Source organism: Triplophysa dalaica, chromosome 1 (genome assembly GCF_015846415.1).
Source record: "Triplophysa dalaica isolate WHDGS20190420 chromosome 1, ASM1584641v1, whole genome shotgun sequence".
NCBI classification, from domain to species: domain Eukaryota; kingdom Metazoa; phylum Chordata; class Actinopteri; order Cypriniformes; family Nemacheilidae; genus Triplophysa; species Triplophysa dalaica.
In genome coordinates, this window is record NC_079542.1 from 3,620,707 (window position 1) to 3,635,129 (window position 14,423).

Sequence of the window (14,423 nt, forward strand, 5' to 3'; positions counted from 1 at the left end):
AAGAGCAGCTGCCTTTGTCCGTTTGCATCAGTGACCTTGCTTCAGCCACATTGAAATGTGAACACCAGCCATTTTGTAATCGGCGAGAGGCTGCCAAGTCATACTCTTAAAGAAACATACACGCTAGAACGGAGGGCTCGCTCACCCCTCCCCGTGGGGCCTCTGGGAAATCTCAAACCACCAGCAGGCTTTCAAACTGTAGACATGGGGAGACGGGTCAGGAATTCACCCGAGAGTTGTAGGTTTCACTTGACCTTCAGAAGTTACCAACAGTGGGAAATGCTCACGATGCACATTAACTTCCACCTAGAATGATTTGCAAAGGCCACAAAAGTTATTTTTTCAGTCTATTAGAGGCCGATTTGTGGTTAAATGTTGTCTTGTTTTCTCACCCGACAGAAAAGCAAGGTCCTGAGCGGAAGCGCATTAAGAAGGAGCCCACCAACACCAGGAAGTCAGGCCTGGCGTTCGGGATGGGCATGCCAGGGATCCGGGCCGGGTACCCCCTTTCAGAGCGGCAGCAGGTGGCTCTTCTCATGCAGATGACGGCGGAGGAGTCCGTACACAGTCCAGGTGCGTATTTGTCATGGGCACCACGTCTCGAAGAGCATAAACGGAAAGGGACTCTATGGCTCCAGTCAGTAGCTTCCACGAGCGCACATTTAAGCACACACCAGCGCACTTAATTACAATTCAATTAAACAGGATAACCCTCATCAATTCCCATTACTTCGGAGAAATGAACCTCTATGATCTTAATCCACCGTTGTTCATCAGGACAGTATTGTTGATGGAGCAACGAGCGACGCGGTCGTATCGTTCCCAAATGAGTTGTTTTCAATTCACATTTGATTTTATAGGGAGCTTTTGAGAAATAACCCGAGTTCTGTTGGTAGTTATTTTCTGAGCCAGACCACACAAAATCTCACGCTCAAAGTTTGTGTTTATTGCTTATCTCAAGTATGCATCTCGCTGTTGGATTAATCAGATTTAGCTATGCCTCTTCAAATGGATCTACAGATTTATTTTTCCAAAACAAAGCTGCAGGAAACTGAGCCCCCCGCGGAGCGTTTTTGCATGCCAGCCATTGTGCACAGCCTTTACTTTGTGCCGAATTTAAGGGTTTGAAAAATATTGTTTTAGCTGTAGTTTATCTTCCCCGTGGTCACTAATAAATTTTCTTGTTTACTTTGAGAGGCCTGTACATGAATATTAGTGAGCGTTGATCATAATAAATAACACAAATCCAAAGGGTAAAATGCAGTGGAAGAATTTGTGTGAATGATGTGAATGCATGATTTTTTTGTGTTGTGCAAGATCGCCACCTAGAGGTCAGAACAGACAGTCTTGAATGAATATTGTCTGTCTTGGTTGTAAATATTTGCTATTGTTGATGTTTCTGTTTAGACACAACACCAAAGCACCAGTCACAGTCAAGTCTGGGTCAGAAAGGAACACCAAACTCTGCCTCAAAAACCAAAGACAAAGTGAACAAGAGGAATGAGAGGGGTGAGACACGGCTGCACCGGTCGGCCATACGCGGGGAGGCACGCCGCATTAAAGAGCTCATCAGCGAGGGGGCTGATGTGAATGTAAAAGACTTTGCAGGTAAGACTTTGGTTTTCTTATTTCTTTAAAACTTGCTTTCAAATTTAGACCTCTAAAATAAACAGTGTGACATAAATTATTGAATAGATGTGCCAGTTCTCTCCATAACCTTAGATAATGAGGCACCTAAAAGTGGAATCTGTTCATATTTAGGCTGGACCGCACTGCATGAGGCTTGCAACAGAGGGTATTATGACGTGGCCAAGCAGCTGCTGGCAGCCGGGGCTGAGGTTAACACCAAAGGCCTGGATGATGACACGCCTTTACATGATGCGTCTAACAACGGCCACCTCAAAGTAAGATGACACATAAATTCGTTTTTTTAGATTGCACATTTTCCTGACACTGACTGTGTGATTCTTGTTTTGTAGGTTGTGAAGCTGCTGTTACGATATGGGGGAGATCCTCATCAAAGCAACAGAAGAGGAGAGACGCCGTTAAATGTGGCTAACTCCCAAACGATGCTTAATCTGTTGCTGGGAAAAGGCACTTACACCTCTAGCGAAGAGAGTTGTTCAGGTGAGTTTCGTACATTGTTTGTGTAAAAATTTAATACTTACTGAGCAAAATGTGTATAATTTATCAGCATTAATAAGTAGATTAATTGTTCTTTTCTATGTCAACAGATTCTTCAGAAGAGGAAGATGCCCCATCCTTCGCCCCATCCAGCTCTGTTGATGGCAATAATACAGACTCAGAGTTCGAGAAGGGCTTGAAGCTTAAAGGGAAGGTCATGGACCCACCTAAATCCAACACCACCACTCCCGTCAAGGATGAGTACGAGTTCGACGAGGACGACGAGGAGGAGCGCGTCCCACCCGTGGATGACAAACATCTGCTCAAGAAAGAGTTTCGCAAGGAACCCGTCATCAAGGCCAACAACTTCATATCCATACCCAAGATGGAGGTTAAAACCTATTCCAAAAGCAACTCGCTTACACCAAAGAAGGCTGTGCGTCGGATCGTGTCAGACAGCAACAGCTCGGACGAAGATGACCGAACGTTGTGTTTCATACCCACGCCCGCACCAAGACAACCTGCACCTCAGACGAACGTCAAGAGCCGCGACTCGACGTCAGCGAGCTCCAAGCAGCAAAAAGAGAAAAGTAAAGTGAAAAAGAAGAGGAAGAAGGAGACAAAAAATAACGTCAGTAAGGAGGTGCGCTTCGGTAAAGTCAACGACAAGTTTTGCACCTCAGACTCGGAAATCGGAGACATCGAGAGCGAGGACGATAAAGGCTCCATGCAGAGCTCGAACTGTGTTAAGGACTCTTCAACATTGAGCCTTAAAGAGCCCTCTGTCTTTAGCTCTCTATCTGCCTCCTCTTCGTCATCCTCACACGGCAGTCTAAGCTCACAGAAGCACACGCAGTCTCTGGCAGAGCAGCACCCAAAGCAATGGAGGACAGATGGCTGGAAAACTGTGTCCTCCCCAGCGTGGTCTGATGTCAGCTCCCTCTCTGACTCTGTCAGAACAAGGCTATCCAGCGAGTCCGACTACTCATCTGCCGACTCCAGCCTCGAATCTGTGAAGCAAGTTAAAAAGAAGGTGCCAGACAACCGAAAGAAAAACAACACGCATGCCAACGCAATAGACAAAAAGAACTCGGAGTTTTACAAGAACTCCAGCACGGAAGGAGCAATTTCCAAAACGGACAAAGATGGGAAGGTGTTAAAGAAACACAAGGTGAAACACAAACACAAAAGCAAGGAAAAAGATAAGGCTCCAAGTGTAGTGTTGAGTCAAGACATGAACGAAAAATTTGTCAAGAGCTTTTCTTTTGACTTTGATGACTCACGACAGAAGTCACTTATCGTGGAGACGGATTCGCCTTCTGAAAATAGAGTCAAACTTTCCAAACATGACAAAGATCATTTTAAGAAGGATGACCGACTGTCCAAAGGCAAGTCTGAGGACAAGGAAGCTCTAAGAGCAACGAAGGAAGAGAAGTCAAAGAAAACGAAAACGTCAAACAAGGACAAGGTGAGCAAAGAGGAGAGGGACAAACCATTGAAGACGGAGAAGGAGAGAACAATAAAAGACAAAGACAAGGCCAAGGAGGAGAAACAGAAAGCCCATAAAGATGAGAAAAAGAAAAAATCCAAGGACAGATCTCTTAAAACAGACAAAAAGAATGAGCAGAAAGAGGACAAACATTTTAAATCTGAAAAAAGTACAAAAGAAGAAAAGTCCAAAAGGGATAAAGCTGTAAAGGAGGAGCTTGATTATGATGACTATGACAGCAAAAATCACTTATTAGAGGATGCCAAGATAAGTGCATCAGACGACCCCCATCATCGCTGGCAGTCCGATGTGTCTTCTGACAGTTCGCTTTACGGAGATGATAGCTGGGAGACACCAGTGAAAGAATACAAAGCAAACAACGCCGTCAAGTTAATTGTGGAAACAATAAAGGAGGAAAGCAGGGAGCGGAAAAAGGAAAATAAAGTTAAAGATAAAAAGCCAGATCATGGGGAAAAGCGTCCTGAAAAAGACACCACGTCTAAGAAGAAAGACAAAGAATCATCTGAAAAGAATGCAGAAAAGAAAAAAGACTGGACGGACAAACAAAAATTCAATTCTGGGATGCCTGTGGAGAAGGAGAAGAAACGGAAAGAGTCAGCAGAGGGTGTCAAAGAAAAGAAAGAGAAGGATGCTGTGGATGCCAGCAGAGACAGAAAAGATTCTTATGAGTTAACTAAAGAAAGAAAAGATTCCAAAATAAAGCAAGAATCCTTGAGAGACGACTACGGGAGTGAAGGCTTCTTTAAAGACAAAGCAGAAAACGAAACCACCTGTAAGTCTGATTCAAGAGAGAGGAACCACTCTGGAAAAGAAAGGGAGAAGAAAATGGATGGTGTGGAGAAGAAAGAGAAATCCAAAGGCGACAAACACAAGGACAAACCTAAAGACAGAAATTTGGATCAGGAAAAAGAGAAACCTGAGAAGAACTCTGTTGAGCGATCAATAAAAGATAAAGACCCGGACAGAACCTCCAAAGACAAGCGGGATGTGGCTAAAGAAAAGCATAAAGACTCTCATAGCAAGGACAAAGACAGGAAGACAACAGCATCTGAGCAGAATAAAGAGAAGAAAGACAAGACGTCCCAGGACAAGCATGCTGACAGGGAAAAAGATTTCATGGAATTTAAAAAAGAGGAGAGAAAGCCTGAAAAGGGGAGAGAGAAGACGTGGTACAAGATCGCTGATATCTTTACAGACGAGAGTGAAGATGAAGATGACAATTACAATGGAGGTGTTGCAAAATTAAGCGATTCTCTCGGACTCTCAGACTCCCACAGAAAAGATTCCACTCCTGACAGAGATGAAATTGATCATTTCCAAACAGACAAACACAAGAAGTATTCTGCAGATGTGAAAATGCAATCCACAGATAAGCAAAAAGAAAAGGAACATAAAGAGAAGAAAAAAGAAAAGGCCACATTTGATGCCGGAAAGGAGAGAAAAGGCTCCATGGATAAACACAAAGATAAGAAAGATAAAGATTTGACAGACACAAAACACAAGGAACGTAAAGACAGAGCGTCTGTGGATTCTAACCAGGACAAGAAAAGCAAGCAGAAACTTCTTGACAAGAGAGATGCAAGCGAAGAAAAGAGCAAAAGCAAATACAAAGACAAACCAGAGCACTTAAAAGAGAAAAAACCCTCGAAGGGCAGCGGGGAAAATGAGAAATCCTTGTTGGAGAAACTTGAGGAGGAGGCCATGAATGATTATAAAGATGATTCCAATGACAGACACAGCGAAATTTCATCAGATAGTTTCACAGACAGAGGTCACGAGCCTGTCCTCAGCAGCTTATATGATTCGCCTAACATCAGCATACCCGACGCGTCAGAGGAGAGAAGAGAGTCAATAACCATCTCCACTCCACAGGACAAGTTCAGAGAGAAAGAGAGACATAGACATTCTTCATCCTCATCATCCAAAAAGAGTCATGACAAAGAAAAGGAGAAAGTCAAGAAAGAAAAGGCTGAAAAAAAGGACAAGTCGGAGGAGATCAGAGAGTCTTATGGCCGCAGAGAAAGCTTGCCCTTTGAAAAAGAGACAATGCCATTGGAGGCGGACCCTTACACTTTCCCATATGGTTCCAAAGCTGATGGAGAGGATGACTTGGACAAGACATTGGAGTTTGAGAAGGAGATGTCCAAAAAGGACAAGACAAACAGCATCATCAACAGTGAGAAAATAAAAGACAAAAAGAAGAAAGAAAAACACAAGGAAAAGGTGAAGGAGGAAAAGCACAAGTATTCAGATGGGTTTGGCTCCTTCAGACACTCCAAAGATGAACAAAAGTCTGGATTAAAAGAAAACACACAAGTCGCAAGCCTCAAAGAGAAATCTAAAGACGACTGTTCTAAATTTGATGGAAAAAGTAAGGACAGAAGCAAGGACATCACAGATAAAGATAGGACGGACATTAACAAAGCAAAGGTCAAAGATGAAAATGACAAATTCAGCCAGTCAAAAGACACAGCTCGGAAAGACACCCGGCCTCGAGAGAAGCTTCTGGTCGATGGTGATCTCAGACTCACAAGTTTCGGCCAAATGCTGAGTTTAAAAGATCAGGAAACAAAAGAGCACCTTAAGAGACGCAAAGAGAAGATGAAACAGATGGAAAAATTGAGACACCGGTCAGCTGACCCAAAACTCAAAGATAAAACCAAGTTAAACGAGGAGTTGAAGAAGAACCACAGTGAACTCTCGTCCAAAAAATCTGCTTCAGTAGAAACTGTGTTAAAGGAGAAAAAGAAAGAAATCGTCACCCCAGCTCAAATTATGTCTCCTGATAGAAAGGCACAACCTTTAGACAGTCAGAACTCAAAAGACTGGCTCGCTGCACATCAAATGAAGGAAAGTCTTCCTGCTTCTCCTAGACCCGATCAGAACAGACCAACGGGTGTCCCAACGCCAACCTCTGTGATATCATGTCCTAGCTACGAGGAAGTCATGCAAACGCCACGCACTCCATCCTGCAGCGCTGAGGATTATCCTGATATGTTTGAGAACCTCGAGTGTCAAAATTCCTCAGCCACCATGAATGCCTGCTCCCCATCCTTCTTCGACAGATATTCCAACTCCTCCCACAACTTCCAAGAAGGAACGTGCATAACACCCGCAAAGAACATGCAGTTACCCCTTGTGAGTCGCTCTGCCACCTCCGATGTCAGAAGACCGCTGGAGGTGGAGTTCAAAGCAGAGGCGGAGAAGTTTCTGCGACAGCAACATGTACTAGAAGTTACACCCTTCGAGTCTTCAGCCTCTCAGCTCAGCGAGGACAAGATTGCAGCTGATAGACTTAATTGTCTTTCTCCAGCTTACTTTTCACCTCCTATTGACATGATGTCTCCTAGGCCTGACCTGTCACAACATGACAGGATACCAGAGGAAACTTCCGCTGTCAATTCCATCAACGATGAGAGTGAACATCCTTCAGGAAGTATTTATAACTCGTATCTTATGAATCCTTCCACTCTCGTTCACAGACCTGACCCCCAAGAGCCCTGTCTGGATATAGCTGCTCCCCCGACTCCAACTCCTGCTGCCCTGCCACCCATGGATCTTGATGATCTCTCAGAGCCACACCAGAGTGGACCTGGTCTGATGCCCGCTCATCCTGGGAGCGTGAGTGACTACTTGCCTCCCGTTGCTGAGGAGCAAGAAGAAGAAGAAGAAGAAGAGGAAGAAGAAGAAGAAGAGGAGGAGGAGGAGGAGGAAGATGATGATTTCCTGGAGGATGCTGCAGAAGTTAACCGAGCTGTTGAAGAAGCCATCCAAGCAAGAGACGATCCTCCTTATTCTCTTGAAATTGACGAGTCTGATAGAAAGTCTTGGCTCGAGTGTCCGGATATCAGGAGAGAACCTGACATCGTTCCTGTTACACCCACCCATCCAGAGGACAGCTTCATGGAGAACTCATGCGATCAGTCTCTGGGCTGGAATACAGAAGACCTCACGAAATCGCCTCATGACAGTTATGGAGAAGTGGAGGCTGCGGTCTCGAAGATAAGCAGTCCCTATTCTCATCACTCCGATTGTGATCTGTCACATATCCCAAATGTCATTCCTGTAACACCTCCTCACTCAACCTACTCAACAGCGTACTCTGGATCTCATTACGACGTCTTCAAAGATGCAGTGGAGGACATTTCATCCCCAGAGAGACCTCTGTCAGAACAAATGGAGTCAGAATCACCTCAACTTGACACTTTCTTCACTGACTGCAAACCCAATCCCGAGGAGACCCACATGGACCTGGAGGCCCCATGTATGATGCACAACGATAGACAAGAGAGTCCCGGTTATGTGGCGGAGAGCACCATGTCCGTAGCCCCGCTGGTCAGCGAGGATCCTGTCGTTTCTTGGGCAGATCCGTTTTCAGGTGCAGCTGATGAATTGGATGACTTGGGTCCCTTCTCGATACCAGACCTTCCCTTCCAAGAGAAGGAGATGCAGGAGCCTGATATAACAGGCCCAGAGATCATAGAGAGCAAGCATCCGATTCCTCAGACAAGACCTCCGGTCAGTGAGCCAAGCGAGGATGTTGAAATGATGGACGTTGACTTGGCAACTTTGTCCAAAGCTCATTGTTCTCCGCCGATTGTGCCTCTTCAAGAACCCGCTCATGATTTGGACACTCCCATATGCGAGGAGGACTACAGACCACCGTTTGACCTGCAGCCTGAACCACATAGCATCCCAGAGGTTTCTGCAATTAAAGAAACGCTTCCAGAGGTGAAGGGGACGTTTGAAGAAATGGACGGTGGAAACGATGACAGCTTGTTTTCAAACGAGGTTGTAAAGGACCTTGAATACATGCAAAAAGAAACAGCCCCGGATACGGTGATGCCGCCTGTTATGACACAAGTTCTGGAACCACCTGCTGCCACAAAACAACATCAGTTAGTACAGAATCCAGTGGTAGCGTTGGGTCCATCATGCAGCCCTCATTCTTCTGTTCCACTTCTAACTGTTCCACTTCCGACTGTCTCATTGACTACCATCACACAAGTGTCAGAGGCCCTCGAGACAACCGCCAAGTTATCGGTGACCGTCCCTGTGCCCGAGCCACCCAAGAAATTAGAGGAGATACCTCAGAGGATGACCAGGAAAATGGCTCAAATGCTTGCCAATCAAAACAAGCTGAGCGCTGCGTCCAGCTCATCGAGCCTCTCCAGCTCCGCATCCTCCTCGCCCATCACCACAAGTCTCACCACCTCCAATGTCAGCGTTGAGAAGGAGAAAGAGCCAATCAGCTCAAGCACAGCTCAAGCCTCCACTCCTGCACCTGCACTCATCACCAAAACGAAAGGCAGGCCTATCGAGGACGATGACGGCCAGACACAGCATCCACGCAAAAGGAAGTTTACCAAATCATCCCAGCAACACGTGCAGGTTCAGCTTGTCAACACGGCCATGAAACAGACCCGGGAGATGATCCAGCAGACTCTTGCTGTCATCGTCAATGCCATCAAACTTGATGAGATCGAGCCTTACCACAGTGACCGCTCCAACCCTTATTTTGAGTATCTTCAGATCCGCAAGAAAATCGAGGAGAAGAGAAAGATTTTGTGTTACATAACACCTCAAGCTCCCCAATGTTATGCGGAATACGTGACGTACACAGGCTCCTACCTGCTTGATGGCAAGCCTCTGAGCAAGCTTCATATCCCTGTGGTAAGACTTGATCCAGAAAGATGCCAAACTTTTTCACCATGACACAATCTTATCTTTTTGATCTTACTCCTTGTTTCTGTTTTCATAGATTGCTCCTCCCCCATCGTTGTCTGAGCCCCTGAAGGAGCTTTTCAGACAGCAAGAGGCGGTTCGAGGAAAACTCAGACTCCAGCACAGCATTGAGAGGGTAAACTTTTACTCTTTGCCTGTAATCACTCTATCCTCTCTTCTTCTCCTTGGATCATTTCAGATGTAAGCATTGCTCCAAATTCAGCGATCACACAACACAAAACCTTTGAAGAATCATCAAAGCCTTTGTGTTGTATAAAAGCTTATTATCTGCGTTGTACATTTCAGCAAAATTTAAATATTGTAGTCGAATCAAGCCCCTTTTTCTCCGATATGTCTATGGTGAACTGCTTGTCTCTTGGTCAGATGTTTGCTGATGGGCTGTCTTTGGAACAGACGTCAAGCCTCACACTGATTGTCACGTCTTTTTACAGGAGAAGCTGATTGTATCTTGTGAGCAGGAGGTGCTACGTGTTCATTGCAGGGCAGCAAGAACAATCGCAAATCAGGCCGTTCCATTTAGTGCCTGCACGATGCTGCTGGATTCGGAAGTCTACAGCATGCCATCCGAAAGCCAGGCAAGTCATTGTTTTTAACTTTTAGATTTGGGTCAAATTGTCTTTTGTCTGAATTTAAACTAATACATATTGACCTACAGGGGGATGAAAACAAGTCTGTGAGGGATCGCTTCAACGCTCGCCAGTTTATCTCCTGGATTCAAGATGTGGATGACAAGTATGACCGCATGAAGGTGAGAAATATCCTGCGCCATTACTAATAGACCATTTAAAAGGTCACTTGCATGTGTTTCTTCTTATTTGGAAGCGTATGCTTAAATGTGAGCGTTAAAATCTATGAGCGTTTAAAGATTAAATATAATTTTAAAGATTTAAGCAGGTATGCAAGTACCATGTGAAGCAGCATGATCTAATCAGTGGTATCTTCCTCCACCAGACGTGTTTGTTAATGCGGCAGCAGCATGAGGCAGCCGCATTGAATGCTGTGCAGAGGATGGAATGGCAACTGAAGGTACAGGAGCTGGACCCCGCCGGACACAAATCTCTGTGCGTGAACGAGGTCCCATCTTTCTACGTGCCAGTGGTCGACGTGAATGACGACTTCGTACTGTTGCCCGCGTGACACAGACACACATTCAGACTCTGAGAGTTTGGGTCTAATATTAATCATCTATCAAAGAGACATCAAACAGAAAGTTCAGTAAGGGCTAGCCGGTTTGAGGAGATTTCTTTGAGGAGAGAAAATATATATTCTATAGAAAAAAGGTAAATGACATACAACTCGTCCTTTTCTGCCTGAGGAGGGGCCATCTTTTCACGGGAGAAGAACACAACTTGCACTTTCATCCTTCAAGTTTTTATGGTTTTGTTTGGGATTTAAAAGCGACAGTGCTTGAACCTTATCCCTTCTGTGATTCGGGTGACAGGATTCTTCTCTCCCCCAAACGAAACAACAACAAGGAGCTTAAGACAGGTTCTTCCACCGATGTGCTCCAGAACCCGGGGACAGTCAGCACAGCGGTGGTCACAAAACCCCAACAACATCTTGACGTGCCGGCACAAACAAAAAAGACCCAGTAGGGCGTGATAAGGAGTGCTTGCGCACCCTCTTGTTAAATGGACCCGAGTCCACGGCGGTGGAGAAAGCGGCATTCCTGCTGTATAGCACCCCCAGAACACGGGCGCCGGGGAGCTGTGTACACAGCGGAGAGGAGAGACTGCGTCAGGGCTTGACACCTCGAGTGCCCTTGATAGGGGCCAATGGGGTGCATCTGGTCCCACATGCTGAATCTGTCGGTCATGGATGGTCCCTTAGCCAGGCCCAACATGCCTGCCTTCAAAGGATTGCGTAAGGAAAAGGACTAATCTTAAGAGCGATGTTATGTTGCCATCTTAAATCATGAGGCGAGGACTTACAAGATGGTCTCTAGAGTTTTTCCTTTTAATGTTTTTTTTTTTGTTTATGTCTTTCTTTACTTGGGCATTTCATTGTTCCCTTTCTGAGGAAGTGACTTGAAACACTACAGAGCCAACATTAGTTTAATGGAAAAAAGAAAAAAAAGAAAAAAAATGTATTCCGTAAATTATGTACAGTTTTATAATCATTAACCAATGTATTCTCGCTGCCTTCTAGATAATTTATTTTGCCACACATTACTGCACAGTTGTAAATAACGTATGTACTGTAACATCACTCAGTTAAGTGTAAAGAATAAATGAATAAAAGTTATCATTGTATGTACAGTTCACTCTCGGGCAGCACTTTCCCCCCCTCATACCCATGGGCCAAATAGTTGTACACATCGTCAGTATTTTCAAGACTTCCACGCGAAGGTCCTTAAGGTTTTTTCCAAGGCTAGTCAAAGTTAATATCTAGATTGTTATTGTTAGCGAACATCATTTTCCTCCTGTCAGGGCCACCACTATAGTTTTCAGATGTAGCAGAGCGATTATGGATTTATTTAAAGAATAGTAGAGGTATATTATTCATCATTTTATTACACGAGTATATATCTTTATAAGTATAAACCAAGAAAATGCCTTTATACATTTTTACGTCTCTTGATCATTTTCTTCTAAAGCTGCACAAGTCATAGGATGGAAGACGAGAACTACTTCATTTAAGTCTGTCCATACGTAACGCCACCCCACGAACAGCCGAAGTATTTTAATTTTTCACACATTGTACAGTTGTGATTATAGGAGGGTTTTACCCCATCCAGCTCCAGCCGCCCTCTGGTCATGTCACGTTCATTATTAACATGTAACGTTTGATTGTAGCTGTTGTTTTCCCCTCTTTTCTACATTATACATGACCTCTCATTAGGTAAAGGCTACTGCTTTCTGTACAAGTTATTAATTTATTTTTACAAGAGTAAGATTGTGAACTAGCATGGTGAACCTTATGCAAACTAAAGGAATTGCATCGGAGGTTTTAGGTTTTGTTCTCTCCAAAGCAATTAGCTTTTTATTTAAATTTTACAAGATTACTTCTATTGCATGACACTTTGCAGTGACTGTCTCTCCACCCTCCGATGTGGACCTTTAAAATCACGCAACTCCGTTTTTGGACTCGCTGTTTGTATACATGGGCTCTCTGACTGTTTTTTTCATCCTTGCATCCCTCACTTTGGTTTTGTTTTGTGCACCAATGTCCCCTTTCCCATCCCAGTAAACATTTACAGTACGTTTCAACTCATCTATCAAAACAGAGGGGACTAGTGCAAGTTGTTTTAAAAATTGTTCTGTGTTTTAAAGAGAAAGAAAAGAGCTTTTATTTCTAATGATTAGATATTGCTTTTTCTTGGCAGGATTTGATTTTTTTTACCCTTCTTCATGACCTGCCTGTACTTCAGTGTGGTTGTGTGACGTTTGCGCAATCATCCTGGCCATGTTTTTTGTTTTTCTTTAGCCGTTTCATGTGTGGTTGTGAGTCTGAAAATCCCACATGACGCAGTTCTGTATGTGTGCATTGAGTCTGGGTGCAACAGGTGTCACTAGGTTCACAAGTTAGTTGTTTTGGATGACCGATGTCCTGGTTTCATGTGAGTACTGTACGGTGCTAAAAATGTCCGCACAACACCACGCTTTGCGTTCAATGACCTTTGCTTTCTGGGAGTTTTTTCGTGTTGTGTTGTATCCTCTGACACGTAAGTACATTTGATGATGTTATTCGGTGCATTTTATTTACCATGATAACGAAATAATGGCTTGTTAATGGAATGGTGTATGTATGTATCATCATTAAGCCCCTGTATTGTTTACAAGATTTTATGTCCTTTTGATTTGGTGAAAGCTGTTTGGATCCCATTTTTAAAAGGCTTGAAATTGTGAATAACATGATGTTCTTCTGGGCTAAATATACTGTATTTGAATTCTACTAACCACGAGATTGGACGGTAGTAATCTTACACATAAGCTTGTCTGCGATTCACTGATCTCCGTCTGCAACACATTACCTCTTACAACAGATCATGCTGTTCACTTTTGGTTTTTGCATCACGCCACAATTTCAAGCCTTGTTTTAAACATTTTGTTGGTTTTCCTCAGCGACAGATATTTTTTGCAATGGAACTGAACTCATAGCTCATGTAGAATAAGTCATAAATAATGACCTATTTATTATCTTTCTGACACCTGTGGTATGTTTGAGTTGAAGGTCTCCGCTGTGTATATTTTCCTCTTGTAATGCGTAAACGAGACGTTGTATATAACTGTAAATAATATTCCAGGACGTTTTGCACCCTCCTCTTTGTACTAGTCTAAACTTGCGTAGAATGTGAGGTTCTAACAGCAACGAGACGTGTCGCGCTCGCTGCCGGTGATGTAACAATGTATCTTTTTTTATTTGTACAATGTAGTTCAATTGTGTACATATTGTTGGAGCAGCTATGGGAGGGGAGGGTTTGTTGATGCTATCGTCAGTGCTGTCAGAGATCCAGTACTTTCACCTTTAGCGGTGTTGATATCTTACAATTCAAAAAGCGAGAAACAGAAAATGAAAAAAAAACTTAACGGAGAGGAGAAATTCAAAATTGTTATTTTCTACACTTGCATGTACAGAGAGCGCGAGAACTGCTGTTGTTCCTCAGAGATTATGTTCGTAAATAAATTTTTGAAATGACTTGTTTTGTGATTTTCTTTTTGGGATAAGCACTAATAATGTTACATGTTCATAATATCAATGATATGAGTAAAAAAATGAAGCTTTATGTTTGCAGGGGCGATTTATCACACAATATTATTCATGAGTTTTCTCAGAAAAATACTTATTTTCAAAGTTAGTTTCTGTACAGACATTTTGAACGTTTACACTGTTGTTGTTCAATGCAATGCAGTTCATTTCACATGCTTTAACCTTTAATGGGGCATATTGTCACAGCGGCAATCTGTTGTGTATCAGAATACCATTGTTTCAATAAGAAACCTTTTATTTTTTCATTGCCTAGCTTTCTAGCAATAAAATACATGGTACCTCAATACAATTAAGCCATTATATTTTTTTTAATTGATGAAAGATTACAGAAGTA

The 14,423-nt window shown here is 43.5% G+C and overlaps 1 protein-coding gene across 1 annotated transcript in view; it reads left to right on the forward strand.

Moving 5' to 3' along the window:
• ankrd11 (ankyrin repeat domain 11) overlaps positions 1-11,623 on the forward strand; it is a 95,525-nt gene extending 83,902 nt beyond the window's left edge. The window contains exons 5-13 of the mRNA XM_056752901.1: positions 400-573; positions 1,408-1,608; positions 1,762-1,904; positions 1,980-2,127; positions 2,235-9,307; positions 9,396-9,494; positions 9,811-9,954; positions 10,035-10,127; positions 10,331-11,623. Coding sequence (XP_056608879.1) covers positions 400-573; positions 1,408-1,608; positions 1,762-1,904; positions 1,980-2,127; positions 2,235-9,307; positions 9,396-9,494; positions 9,811-9,954; positions 10,035-10,127; positions 10,331-10,516 — 8,261 coding nt within the window. The 3' untranslated portion in view covers positions 10,517-11,623. The remainder of the gene's footprint in view (positions 1-399; positions 574-1,407; positions 1,609-1,761; positions 1,905-1,979; positions 2,128-2,234; positions 9,308-9,395; positions 9,495-9,810; positions 9,955-10,034; positions 10,128-10,330) is intronic.
• Positions 11,624-14,423: the final 2,800 nt, after the last annotated feature.